This window comes from Aquarana catesbeiana, linkage group LG05 (genome assembly GCF_042186555.1).
Source record: "Aquarana catesbeiana isolate 2022-GZ linkage group LG05, ASM4218655v1, whole genome shotgun sequence".
Classification (NCBI taxonomy): domain Eukaryota; kingdom Metazoa; phylum Chordata; class Amphibia; order Anura; family Ranidae; genus Aquarana; species Aquarana catesbeiana.
The window spans coordinates 393,881,300-393,896,342 of record NC_133328.1 but is presented as its reverse complement, the minus strand read 5'-3'; the positions used below and the strand labels follow the sequence as shown (position 1 = coordinate 393,896,342).

Here is a 15,043-nt window from a genome sequence, read left to right as displayed (position 1 = left end):
ACAAAGTTAATCCAGGATACCGTTTCTGGAACCAAATGAATCTCCTGGAGGGAATAGATGGCCGGAGCTTGCTTCCTGAGGACTGTAGACACCATAGTGCGTTTGAGTGGGTCCTGAAGACCCCTAATGTTCCAGGACAATAGGGGGACGGTGTTCATGGTGGTAGTTCCCTTAACAACTACCTGCGCCTAATTCAAGCAGTTTTTTTTAGACCGTTTTTAATTTACACAGTGATTTGCACCAGTGTCGGTAACATTACTGAACTAAAGAATTTAAGAAAAAGCTGGACAGCTGCACTCCGTTGTAACAAATTTATTAAAAACGGTTAAATCCATAAGGTTACAAAGACATCAAAGGCACAGGGACAAAAATACTGAACTAGTCGCTCAGTTCCCCATTAGGCTCCACCTTGGCCAGGCACCTGTCAGTGTGACAAGCTCAGTGGCCTGAGAGGATAGGAGTGGGTGCACTGAGGGAGTGTCTTGTGTGGACATCCCTTCCCTAGTGAAGACGCAGACAAATTCATGTATCTGTCTGTCAAGTACATGAATTGGACACGCATACTGACACTTTCAGGGCTGAGCTTTGACAGCTAAGGGCAGCACCACAGGGTGTCTATGAAATGTACAGTATCTCACAAAAGTGAGTACACCCCTCACATTTTTGTAAATATTTTATGATATCTTTTCATATGACAACACTGAAGAAATGACACTTTGCTTCAATGTAAAGTAGTGAGTGTACAGCTTGTATAACAGTGTAAATTTGCTGTCCTCTCAAAATAACTCAACACACAGCCATTAATGTCTAAACTGCTGGCAACAAAAGTGAGTACACCCCTAAGTGAAAATGCCCAAATTGGGCCCAAAGTGTCATTATTTTGTGTGGCCACTATTATTTTCCAGCATTACCCTAACCCTCTTGGGCATGGAGATCACCAGAGCTTCACAGGTTGCCACTGGAGTCCTCTTCCACTCCTTCATGATGACATCACGAAGCTGGTGGATGTTAAAGACCTTGCGCTCCTCCAGCTTCTTTAGCTTCTTTAGCAAGGCAGTGGTTGTCTTGGAGGTGTGTTTGGGGTCGTTATCTTGGAATACTGCGGCCCAGTCTCCAAAGGGAGGGGATCATGCTCTACTTTAGTATGTCACAGAACATGTTGGCATTCATGGTTCCCTTAATGAACTGTATCTCCCCAGTTTCAGCAGCACTCATGCAGCCCCAGACTGACACTCCCACCACCATGCTTGACTGTAAGCAAGACACACTTGTCTTTGGCGGCAACCAGGTGAGGAGTACAAACGCGCTTGACAGCTTCTGAACCAAATAAGGTTATCTTGGTCTCATTAGACCACAGGACATGGTTCCAGTAATCCATGTCCTTAGTCTACTTGTCTTCAGCAAACTGTTTGCGGGCTTTCTTGTGCATCAGAGGCTTCCTTCTGGGACAACAGGCATGCAGACTAATTCCATGCAGTATGCGGCGTATGGTCTGAGTACTGACAGGCTGACCCCCCCACCCCCACCCCTTCAACCTCTGCAGCAATGCTGGCAGCACTCATCTGATGGCCAGGTGCATACATATAGTCCCCAAAGGGGTTGGGATTTCCATGATGAAATCTGGAGTACTGTCAAATGGTTGCAAAAATGTCTAAAATATGAATAAGTCAATAAAAATATTAAACAATGCTGCTAACAGACATACTCAAACCTGTTTACTGTCTCCATGACCAAAGGCTCCATTCTAGACTTACGGATTCTTAACAGGTTCATTTAGTTTCCAAACATCCATATGGAATTTGCAAGGTCAGCTTTCACTTCCCTGCAACAGAGGGACCTTCTGGCCTCTGTGGACAAGGAAGCCTACTTGTACATCCCCATTTTTACTCTGAATTAACAATACGTGCATTTTCCTGAGGACACACTACACTACCAGTTTGTGGCACTTCAAGTCTTCACCAAGGTGTTAGCTGCTGTCCTAGATCTGCTGTGCTCGTAGGTTATTCCCATCCTGGGATACCTGGATAACTTCCTGCTATAGGAGCAGATGGTCCAGATTCTGTCAGCTAATGTTCATGAGACAATGTAGACTCTGCAGAGGTTCAGATTCACTTCTTAGTGAAAGCACTTGTATAGGGTGTCACTCACGTCCCCCCCGTACATCCTCCAGTGATGCCATGGGATCTTAACCTGGTTCTGCGGGCCTTCACAAACCACCTTTCAACCTATTAGAGATATTCCTCTGTCTACTTTAACTCACAAGGTTGTGTTCCTCATTGCCATCACATCCTTGGGGTGAGTTTTTGAGTTTGCGGTCCTAACCTATAAAGAACCTTGACTTGTGCCAGACAGGGACAAGGTTATCTTAAGGCTTTGGGTATCTTTTCTTCCCAGAGTGGTTTCTTCCTTTCACCTAAACCAAGACATTGTTCTCCCCTCTCTGTCTTTGTCCGAGACAGCCCAAGGAGAATTCCCACCATTGTCTTTATGTGGTATGTGCTGATGCAGTCTCTTAGCTACAGTTTCTTTTAAACTGACACTTTTCGTCATTACTGAGGGTCCCCATAAAAACGTCTTGTTTCACTTTCCACCATCTCTAGGTAGATTCGTCAGCTTATCATTCGAGCCTATAGACTTAAATTGGATGTAAACCCGATTCATGAAATTTGAGCTGGTGTCCTATATCCGTAGTGGTTTTTTTTTTTTTTTTTTCTCTCTTCAAAGCCTGTAGCTTTGTTCTTCTGTTAGCATGAGAACTTTTGACAAGCTCTCCGAGACGGGTGATAGAAGTATGTGTCAGGGAAGGTTGCTATAAATTAGCACACTGCTAAACTATACACAGGCAACCTTTGCATGTGTGGGTAGGGGGTGTTTGCCTTTCCTCCAATCAGCTGTCTGTGTCTAGCAATAATCCCCTTCTACAGGGGAACCAGGAAGAGAAAATTCTAACAGGACGTGCACTTTCTAAACATTATATCAAGCTGAAGACAGCACATATACATGTAAAACTTATGTAGGTAGATTTGTTTCATTTCTGTGTATCATCCGAGGCTGTTTACTTCACTGGGTATATGGAGGGCTTACATCCACTTTAAGGACAGGTTTCTTCCCTTTCCTGTCAAAAGGCAGTCCACCAGATCAGTTAGTGTGTCATTGGTTTTTCAGCATCAGGCATCTGTATCTCAGATTTCCAAGGCTGCCACCTGGTTCACGCGTTCATTAGCTTTTAACAATTGGATGTTCAGAGTTTATCTGATGCAAGCTTGGTTTTTAAGGTTCTTTAGGCGGTTCTATAAGTTTACTTGTGGACTGGTTAGCCTTTTGTTTGGTGTGTTGCCCACCCCCTCAGTTGGGCTGCTTTAGGACTTCCCAGTTAATCAGAATCCTTCCAACAATGTGTCCCTAATGAGTGAATAAAGTAGAACTAATAGGCAACACCACTTTTTTTTTTTCACCCATTTTGGATTTAGTAAGGAAGAGTTATAATCCCTGCAATGTTTATTTTTGCCATCTTTGTCCCATTTCAGAGATTTCCCTTTACTTCCTGTCCCATATCCACACAGGAAGTTTGAGGAAATCCCTGCAAATTATGAGAATTCCTTGGGGGCTCCGGGGTCACCAGAACTAGTGTCCCCATTGAAAGATTTCCCCTCTACTTACTACTTTTCTGGGATCAACCCAAAATTTGGGATTTTCTTTACCTTTGCTTTCGATGAAAACGGTAAACGGAACAAATAGAGAGGGTGAATCTCCTTAACAGGAGCACAGATAGCACTAAAAACTGACAGCGGTTCTAATCCCTCTCCACTATATCCAAAACTAAAAAAAAAACAAACAAAAAAAAGTTTTGCCTTTAAGTTGTACTTTAAGAAAATTGTATTTTTGACTTACTATAAACTCATTTTCTTGGAGTTCAGTAGGAACCCAGGTGGTCCCTCTACAAAACTGAAGCATGATGGGTTTCTTACAGCTTTGTTTGCTAATATCCAGCCTCATGAAGAGAGTAGCAGCATAACCCATTGTCTCAGAAGTACTTTTACACTGTATCCCTTTAAAGAACTCCATGAAAAGAATTTAATGGGAAGTGAAAAATCCTGTTTTTATTTCACATGATTAGATAGATAGTTAAAGTGTTGTGCTCTGTTGATTCTTTTACTTGGAATTACAAACTTTTCATTTAGGGACCACTCGCTTTGCAGTGTGTTAACGTGTTGTATTAATGCAGACCATTAAAATGAATAGCTGCCAAAACAACCATAGGTGTCAAATTGGAACTGGCCCTTTTGTAATGCGCTGCAACGCAAGGTGGGTTTTCATTAGTGTGTTGGGTTGAATTTTAAAGTAAATCAGTAATGCGCATTGTGATACCATGCACCTTATCCCAACATGTTAGTACAAATGGAGTCTAAATCATTTCAATAATCATGTTTACCCATAATACCATTGAGCCCTTACTGACTTCAAAGTTAAGCTATTTTTAAAGTGTAAACCTAAAACTTTATTTTTTATTTTTATATCTATAATCTAATGATAGGTATTCACATTTCACATTAAACATAGCATATCCCCACTGTATCCAGTTACAGATATGTGATAGTAAAAACTGTCAGAAGTAAAATCATGATACAGGAGTGTACACCAAAATATTGGTCCAACATTCCTAAAGAAAAGCCACAAAGGGCTGTTGAGAAAGTAAGTCAAAAGAGGGTGCTACCTAAGTCGCTTGAATAAAGAAAGAGGAGATATTGGTATATTATATATGTAAAAATAGAAAATAAAACAACTAAAACTGAAGTCTGAGTCTGCAATGCAAATTCTAGTCATCCATCAGTAACGGGTCTTGGTATCCGTTGAAGGCATGAATCCCCATCAACAGAAAACCATGTATGAAGTTGCTAACAAACCCTAATCCATTAAACATCCAGTAAAAGTTGAGTGTGTAGGGATCTGAGTGTGTAAGAAAATAAAGCCAACAGGCCCATATTTTATAGAACTGGTCATATTAATCTCTAGTTTCCAGTCAAGTGCAGCGGGACATTTGTCCTTTTTCCAAAATTGGAGGGATAAGGCTCTTGGCTACAATCCATAGGTGAGGCAACACACTATTTTTGAAGGCTTTCACTAGAACCTGTGTGTATCATGAAATAGAAGTTGCCTGGGCTCTTTTAAAGCGTAACTCTACTTTTGTCTAGGAAAAAAACATTTCCCCTCTGGGTGATCTCTAGCATGTACATTTCAAGGTTTTTAACAAACTTTGTTGCAGATTCCTACCTTTTTGTTGTTCTGAAGAAATCCCTGTTTGTTCCTCTATGCCCCTGTGCTGAGCTGCTGCAGAATCAGGCCTCTAATGAGGACGGCTGCTGGGCCTGCATCCCTTTAGACGTTATTACTGTTTGGCGTATCTCCCCAAAAATGAACATTTTCATGCAGGGGATGCCAAAATTCTGACTTGTATTTTAGTGTAGACTTCAGGGAAAATCAGTGGGCCAATCACACAAGCAGGAAATTATGTTTCTGTGGGGCATTCTGTACACATTCTTTGTACAGAACACCTCCGGGTAGCCATATTGCATTGCACTTTACAGAAAAACAGAACTGCAGATTGAAAAGGAAAGGTAATTTTTAATAACATTCAATGAAAATATGACTTGTGTCGCAATTGTATATGCTAAATTTTTATTTTTTATTTGCTTTTTTTTTTTTTTTTCTATGAAACTGGAGTTATCCTTTAACACTACTGAATGGGGATATTCTCCACACATTGAGTTCTCATCCCAAAATGTCTGAATATTTGGGCATACCACCATATACAGTATGTAAGAAACAACCTGGTTGCATGCAACCCCTGCCGTTTTGAGCTACACATAGAAGAACAAACCAAGCATAGATTGTAGACTTTGCTTATATAGAAGCCACAGTCGGTGGTCTTAAAGCTGGCCATGAACTATTTAAAGTGGAGTTCCACCCAAAAATGGAACTTCCACTTTTTGGATTCCCCCCCCCCCGGTGTCACATTTGGCACCTTTCAGGGGGGAGGAGGGAGCAGATACTTGTCTAATACAGGTATTTGGTCCCACTTCCTGGCATAGATCACCGCGGCGCTTGCGGTGACCTACGCCACTTCTGGTGCCTACACTGTCCTCCCCCGCTGTATTCTGGGAGACACACAGAACACAGCAGGGACCAGAGAGGACGAGCAGCGCGACTCACGCATGCGCAGTAGGGAACCAGGAAATGAAGCCGCACGGCTTCACTTCCTTATTCCCTTAACGAGGATGGCGGCTGCAGCAGCCGAGAGCCGACGGACGGATTGGCTTCGGCTGCCGACATCGCGGGCGCCCTGGACAGGTAAGTGTCCATATATTAAAAGCCAGCAGCTGCAGTATTTGTAGCTGCTTGCTTTTAATATTTTTTTTTTTTTTTTCAGCGAACCTCCGCTTTAAAAAAGATTGGACAGATTCTTCCATCTGTGCTATATAGCATGAATGGATTAAACTCCCGCTGTGCCCATTTTATTCCGAGTCGCCGTCACCCAAATAGCTGCATTTGATTTTCTTTCCAGCTCCTTCAGTTTTTCATAATTGGGGAGGGGAGATAACATGACCTGCAAATCTGCATTAGTATATGGTTAGTGTAAAATACAGATTGTTGTTCATCCCCAAGATTTGAGCTTAACAGTGGCCATGACAGCCAGCAGAGGATACCTTTTAAGGTCCACAGTGGATTAAGCACTTTCTAAAAGAGTGACCTAACTTGCAGGCCTTTTTTACTTTTTTTTTATTTTTATTTATTTATTTTTTGCAATCTGTGCTCTCTGATTTCTCACTTTATAATAATTTCTTGTTGCCATGTTTACCACTTTTAAGTAATACTAATAACATCAGAGACAATGTTCAAGGACATCATTTGTTATTGCAAATCCCTTGAAATTATAGTTCTCTGCATACATAATCCAAGTGTGAAAATGTGAGGAATGCAAAACTGGTCCAGCCCGGTGAATCATGCACTGTGTGCTTTTCCTGAACTAGTTTAAAGAGGCTCTTCCAGTTTAATCGGAAGTACAGCCTGTGTGTGCTATGAAGGGATCTATGCTTCAGGCAGTTCTAGACAGGATTAACTTCGTCCACAAATATTTTCGTTGCCAAAATTTAACACTATTTTAGTTGACTAAAATTTGACTAAAACAATTCAGATGACTAAAACACGACTGGAACTTAAATATCATTTTAGTCATAATACTATGACTAAAACTAAATTAAAATTTGACGTCAAAATTAACACTGGTTATGTATCACAATGGCTAAATCTGTGTGTGTAAGTGCACCTTAATACCATACATAATATGTTATTAGATTTTTACTCCAGGAGTATAGAATACGTTTGGAAATTCTAGAGAAATGCTTGAATAATGCATTACGATTTAACGAAGCCCATTAGATTTTAACATGGGGACAAGGTGCTATTGGGGGGGGGGGCAGCCTCAGAGCAACCCCCCCCCTCATGGTGAGGGCATGTGGCTCACTTGTCTTGTCCCTTTCTGACCTGCCAGGCTGCATGCTCTGATAAGGGTCTGGTATGGATTTTTGAGGGGACCCCACACTATTTAATTTTTTTATTTTTTTTATTTTGGCAAGGGGTTCACCTCAAAATCCGTACCAGACCTGAAGGGTCTTGTATAGATTTGGGAGGGACCCCACACTTTTTTTTTTTGCCGATTTTGAATTTTTATTTATTTTTTGCCGGCAATGCTTGTTTTTGCAATCAGCTGTTAGCGGGGAAGCCCGCTGACAGCTGACGACTCATTGGTTGTTAAGGACATGGCAGCCAGCTTCCCGGCCCACTCCTTAACAACCAGCTATACACTGTGTTCTAGAGAAAAAAAATGCATCAAAAATGCAACACTTGCGTTTTTGGTGCAGGTCTATTGAAGACTATTAAACGCAATCCGATGCGGGGGAAAAAAGTCCCTGATCCTTTCCAAAAGCGCAGTGGCTGAAAAACACATAGATGTGAACATGTACCATAGGAAACCATGTTTAACCGCTTAAGGACAGCCCCACGTACATATACTGTGGCGGGGCGGGCCTTAAGCGCAAAATCACTTGATTGATGATTTCTTCTTCCGGGTCAGATCGGCTTGCGCGGCGCTGGAGACCCGCTCCCACTGTGATTGTACACTGCGGGAGCCAATCGGTGGGTCTGACAGACCCGATGTCCACCGGGAACGAGAGGGAAAGAACGGCGGTCTGCCTATGTAAATAAGGCAGATCGCTGTTCTGCTAGTAAGGAAGCTAGGGATCTTGTGGTTTTTTTTCTAAGCAGGAACACAGATCTGTCTTCCTAGAGTGCAACTATCCCCCCAGACAGTAAGAAAGCACTCCCAGGGAACACCTGTAACCCTTTGATCGCCCCTGATGTTAACCCCTTCCCTGCCAGTGTCATTAGTATAGTGGCAGTGTATTTCTTTTAGCACTGATCACTGTATTGGTGTCACTTGTCCCCAAAAATTGTCACTTGGTGTCAGATTTGTCTGCTGCAATGTCGCAGTGCCGCTAAAAATCACTGATCGCCGCCATTACTAGAAAAGATATTAAATATGTAGCAGAATACATATTGGCCTAAATTGATGAAGAAATTTCGATTTACTTTTTTTTTATTATTGGATATGTTTTATAGCAGAAAGTAATAAATATTGTTTATTTCAAAATTGCCTTTATTTTGTTTTCTAGCACAGAGTTGATCAAATGCCACCAAAAGAAAGCTCTATTTGTGGGGAAAAAAAGGACATCAATTCAATTTGGGTACAGCATCGCACAACCGCGCAGTTGTCCGTTTAAAATAATGCAGTGCCGTTTTGCAAAAAAGGGCCTGGTCAGGAAGGGGGTAAAACCTTCCAAGGCTGAAGTGGCTAATGGACTGTGGTGCGTTTCTGAAAATTGCAAAACGCACTACAAAATGCAAAGGTGTGAACCTAGTGTTAGTGTTTCAAGGATCAGTTCCCTCAGAAGTGGTTATTCAGTTATAGGTGCTCTGGGGGGGATTGAGGATCCCACTGGCATTTAAGACTACATTCACACTAGCGATGGGGTACAGATTGTTTGCTGCATTTAGAGACTGCTTAACGCCGCTTCTGGACACAGCAAAAGTCTGCAAGCAAACTGGCCAATTATAAATGTGTGAAATTCAGCGCTAGATTTAAAAAGTGAAAAAATAGAAAAAAGACAGCTGCTAGCATAGATTAACAGATACAAGCCTTCTACAAACTTTTCACACGCAAAGTGCGGCGCTTGTCACAAGAAACATAAATATTATTAAATTACAAAAACAAATATAAAAAAATCTGTCTTTTCCAAGAAAGAATCCATACGTAAATGTTAGAAAAAAAATGTATAAAGAAGAGTCCCAAAGTGGGCAAAAAGTGTCTCTAATTATCAAAGAAGATGAAAAACACCCACAACTCCAGAAGGGCAAGCTCTGAAGAGGGGAAAAAAAGCACTCCAGACAGTGGCAGCCCATCCATAGTGGATGCACGGGTGCCGCCCCCCCCCCCCCCCAATCCATGCGTTCAGCCCCCTAATCTACATGCAGGTCACCGGACGCATGGATTCCAATGGGTTTTTTTTTCTTTTTTTGAAGCACGTGATTAGACCCTGAGACTTTAATTGACTTCAAAAAAGGATGGGCTCGGGGCACAGAGCAGTGCGCCCAGAGCCTACCCAGCTGTGTGACAATAGCAAATTAATATTCGCTATGATCTTCCTGCTTCTACAGCCAATCGGGAAGCAAGTCAACCTGATTGTCTGTGAGAAGCGATCGTATTGGCCAGGCAAGGGGGAGGATGTACGGGGAGATCCGGGAGCACCAGAACTGGACTCCCTTGTCTACCAATTGTCCGTCCGGTCATCTCTGCCACTTCTTTAGGCTGATCTGTGACCAGAGAGCCGTGGTGCTGTAAGTGCGGCTTGTTTACATATTACATGCAGTGTGCAGGGGGTGCATGCCTTCCCTGCCTGCTGGTCAGCTGTGACTTCCCCAGTGTTACATCATCAGTGCTGTAACCGGACAGTCCACGGAGATCCCAGATCTCAACATCCACACCGCACCCACACACTGCCGACACATGCAATGGAGGGAGCTCAGTGCTGGATGTCCCTGTGTACAACCGCAGCAGTTCAGTGTGAAGTCACCCCTACTGTTCTGCTACCACAGAGGTACTCCTACTCACCGTGCTGCAGTCCTACTGTGCTAGCAAAAGTGTGCCTAAGAAATTAGGGAAACATTGTAATCATATTGATACTGTAATCGTGACTGTTGATATGGACAATAAAGAGTTTATGGAGCTGATCTATGAAAACTGGGCAGATGTGTTGTGGAAATGAGTAAATGTGTTACAAAAAAGAATTTTTTGATTAACTTTTATATAGTGATCTGTGCCTGCTTCGTCTGCACTATGGGTGTCACTATCAGTGCACATCTATCATCAAATCCTCCCAGCAATGTGATCACTGACACCCAGCACTAAGATCACTGACACCCCAGCAGGTTGGCTGCTTACCAGATATATATTAGTCTTTCAAACAAATGAAAAGCCAGTAGCGCTTTAGGGGATAAACCCCAAAAAGATCCGCGGTGCCTAACATGACGTCACCAATTATTATTTATTTATTTTATTGGTTGAACTAGATGGACTTGTGTCTTTTGTGTCTTTTTTCAACTAGACTATGTAACTAGGTTTGCCGGCAGGGTTTAGTACTGCTGGCAAAAATCTAGGGATTCCTGCTGGCAGCCAGGCCTGGCTTCTGCTGTGTGCAGAATGCAGCTGAATGTCTGTCTGTCTTGGGCACTTCAGCAGTGAGATCTCCTTGTTATAGTTCCTGGCTTCAATATTAACCTTCTTTTAGTCCTATGGGCGGCTTCACACCTCCCCACTGTGGTTTGGTCACAGCATGGGTGCAGCGCAGTGTACCCTTAGTTTTTGTATACAGGACTCTTCTTGCGCTTTCAGAAAACGCACCAAAACTGTGGGACATAATAGAAGTCTATGGCAAAGCTCAGCTAACCCACACCAAAACCGCAGCAGTTCAGTGTGAAGTCACCCCTACTTTTCTGCTACCACAGAGGTACTCCTACTCACCGTGCTGCAGTCCTACTGTGCTAGCAAAAGTGTGCCTAAGAAATTAGGGAAACATTGTAATCATATTGATACTGTAATCGTGACTGTTGATATGGACAATAAAGAGTTTATGGAGCTGATCTATGAAAACTGGGCAGATGTGTTGTGGAAATGAGTAAATGTGTTACAAAAAAGAATTTTTTGATTAACTTTTATATAGAACTCACTTTATGCACCTTCAGTCATGCTGGAGCCTTTTCACATTCTGTGTTCTCTTTTGGTAGGTTTTAAACCACTAAGGTGCTTTAATAGGTTACAGGATATGCTGGCACCTTTTAGGTTTGTGTACATTTAATCTATCAGTGTGATGGGTTGGACTAAATGGTAAAGGTTATAGAAACCCCACCTAGAACAAACCATTAGCAAGAGCTTCGATATTTGATAGTCGGGGTCCCTTTCATTTCTTCTGTTGCTGCAGCACTACATTAAACACTCTTTAGTGACAAATGCTGTAGAAAGACTGGATTTCAGACTTGTGCAGTATGGGACACCACATGTGATTCGGATAGGAATCACACTGCATTTCCATTCAAATCACATGCGATTCTTTGCAGTGTGGTTTGAGCCCATTCATTTTGTATGAGCTCAATTCGCACTGCACAAAAAAAGGTGCAGGCATCTTTTTTCTTTTTTTGCCGCACCAAAATTGGATCGCATTGGGTGTTTTACACCCATGTGATCCGATTCTTTCAATCGCACTGCGTTTTGCGACCTGTTTTGGGGTGTCATTGATTTAACATTAACTCCTGTGGCAGATCGCATACACAGAATTTGATTTCAGTGCAGTGCAGGAAACAATCAGGATTTGCAGCATTTCCCTCACCGCATATATGTGAACCGGGGCTTAAGCCAAAGGGCAAAGGATCTACCAGTTAATGTATGAGCCAATTTTTTTGTAAAATACAAAAGATGTTACACCAAGTAAATAGATGCCAAACATGTCAACATGTCACACGTTAAAATTGCGCACGCCTGTGCAATCATGACAAACGACATCAATTTTACTATCCATTGGAGACATTTTAAAAGCCCTTTTATAGGTTACTACTTTAGATTTGCGCAGAAGGTCTGATGCTAGAATTACTGCCCATGATCTGACGTTCATGGTGATACCTCACATGTGTGGGACAAACGCTGTTTGCCTGTGTGTGGGACCGACGCGTGTTCACCTTTGCACGGAGGGACAGGGGCACTTTAATTTTTGTAATTTATTTTTACTGTGGCTTGACCTTTTTTTTTTTTTTTTTTTTTGTATCACTTGTATTGCTGTCAATTGCTGGCTTGTCACAGCAATTTGTGACAGATACTCTTTACGGAGAGATCTGGGGTCTATAAGACTCTAGATCCCTCCTCTGCCCTTTAAAAGCATTCGATTACACCAAGATCGGTGGGATCAAATGCTTTTGATTTTTAAAAATGGCGCTGTTTACATATGGGTAACCCAGAAGTGATGGGACGTCATCGCTTCTGGGTTACTATATCATAGAGTCCAGCTAAGCTGATCGGTTCTTTACATGGCTCTATGATCAGCTGGCGGAAGTGGGAGACCCGGTACAGCCGTGGAAGACAGTGGGAGTGGGGGGACGTCCCCTCCTGCTGCTTGTAAAAGCAATGCAGCAGCCAGTTAGCCGGTAGGATTGCTTTTACAAGAGAGCCAACCGAAGGCTCTACAAAACGGTCCTGGGGTGATGTAGGCAGCTGCCGGCATCATCCTGGTATAACTGCTCAAACTCCAGCGATGTACAACTATGTCGCTTGAGATGACGTGGATATGGTGAACCATACCAGCGCACTATAGTGTTGACAGGATTAGTGAGCATACCCCTGTCACTCCATAGTTACAGTAAATAACATTTCCTGGTAAATGCCGTAATTATGAATGCTAGAACAGTAACTTCTGTCTTTTAAAACATCAAATTACTGATCAAGGTGGCTACAGGCAAGTGATAGTAATGAACTGCTTCAAGTGATGATCTTCATGTATGTGGGCCCAAGCATAGAGTGCAGTAGCGATTGATTATGTTGGATCATTTCAGAACTAAATCCAGTCAGCACAACAGTTTGTTGAGTGAGTCTAATAACGTTTACGTTACTAAGAATTGTCTGGGTAATTTATTTATTTCAGGTACTTATAGAGTGCCGTCAATTTACGCAGCGCTTTACATATACATTGTACATCTAAGGTCCCTAACTCACATGCACACATACTAGGGCCAATTTAGACAGGATCCGATTAACCTACCAGCATGTCTTTAGATTTAGAGTCTTAGGCCCCTTTCACACTGGGGCGGTAGGGGGCATCGGCGGTAAAACAGCGATATTTTTAGCGCTGTTTTACCGCGGTATTCGGCCACTAACGGTGCGGTTTTAACCCCCCGCTGTCGGCCGAAAAAGTGTTAAAACCCCTCGTATAGCGCGGCTATAGCCGCGGTATTACCACGGTATAGCCGCGCTGTCCCATTGATTTCAATGGGCAGGAGCGGTTTAGGAGCGGTGAATACACCGCTCCAAAGATGCGGCTCACAGGAGATTTTTTCTTCTCCTGCCAGCGCACCGCTTCAGTGTGAAAGCCCTCGGGCTTTCACACTGAACAAACAGCGAAGGCTGTTTAGGGGCGGTTTGCAGGTGCTATTTTTAGCGCAATAACGCCTGCAAACCGCCCCAGTGTGAAAGGGGCCTTAGAATGATGATGTAAATGTTAAAGAAATATATAAGCCCCGAGAATGATGCTGGTAGCTTCCATCTTGGATGTGTTAATAGCCCCAGCAGGATCATAGGTGTCTCTCTAGTATTCCCCTTCACTCCTCCCCTGGCAGCAACATTAAAAGGTTATGTAGGGTCAAAAGAGCCGGATTAGCTGGGCCAGCATAGAGAGTAATTGCACACTCCTGGAAGAGGAGAGGGCTGACATGCAAGGAGGGAGGGTGCTCTGCTAGGGAATCAACTGTTATGAAGTAGCTAAATTTACTAGCAAGTTTGGAGGCACATTGTCAATAAAAAAAAAAAAAGGTTCATAGAAAGGAATAGGCTGCAAGCAAGCATTCACAATACATGAATTTTCTTTTTTCTTTTACGTTTTAATTAGTGACAGGGTGTCTTTAAATAGTTCCTGAAGCCCTAGTAACAAATAATTACTTTGTGGATCGATACTTTTGCTAAAATTTTATTTTGTACTATAAAAAACTGTTTTAAAGGACAAAGAATATATAAAACACAAAGCGCTGTGATGCTAAATAGCTGATAATTACACAGAAAACCAAGTGAGGCTGCTATCAAAAAAGATTGTTTTCAGAGTCACTTAAAAAGAATAAATAATGATATTTGAAGCGCTTCACAATGTGCATAAAAATGAATATATATGAATAAATATAAATACTCAAATAAACCCAGCGGTGAGTACAAATTCCTAAAAAATCCAGCAATCAAAATAGTGTAAAATTATAAAAAAATTAGTGACACCAAATGTGTAAAAAAAAAATCCACATAAAAATAAATATATAGGGATGTATTCAGAAGGTTCAATTATACAAGTGTAGAATCCGATTGGTATAGAGCTTTGATCCAGTCCCACTAGCAAAGCTGTTTAAAAACACTTCCTTAATTAAGGTGCTCATTGACCTTTATAGTAATGATATAATGGCTCCTCCCACGTGTTACATCACAGTCACGTGACTTTTTCAAGGATCCTTGAAAAAAGTCACGTGACTGTGATGTAACGCGTGGGAGGAGCCAAGGACGCTCTCTGCAGATCAGCAGTATCACTCAGTGTACTGCAGTGAATCTGCTCCTGTCTAAGGCGGCTGACTGCTATAGTAAAACCTGCATATGCCTTATCATTATAAGGCACACGTGAGTGGATTGAAGTTTGCC

At 42.3% G+C, this 15,043-nt stretch overlaps 1 protein-coding gene across 5 annotated transcripts in view; it reads left to right on the top strand.

Annotated features, from left to right (window-relative positions):
- MCUR1 (mitochondrial calcium uniporter regulator 1) overlaps window positions 1–15,043 on the top strand; it is an 81,943-nt gene that overhangs the window by 35,106 nt on the left and 31,794 nt on the right. The window contains exon 8 of one of the 5 annotated variants that reach the window (XM_073631088.1): window positions 8,730–10,354. The exons of the other annotated variants lie outside the window; for them this stretch is intronic. Within the exon in view, the coding sequence (XP_073487189.1) occupies window positions 8,730–8,837 (108 nt within the window). The 3' untranslated portion in view covers window positions 8,838–10,354. Of the gene's footprint in view, window positions 1–8,729; window positions 10,355–15,043 lie in introns of those variants that run through there. 5 annotated transcript variants of the gene reach the window in all.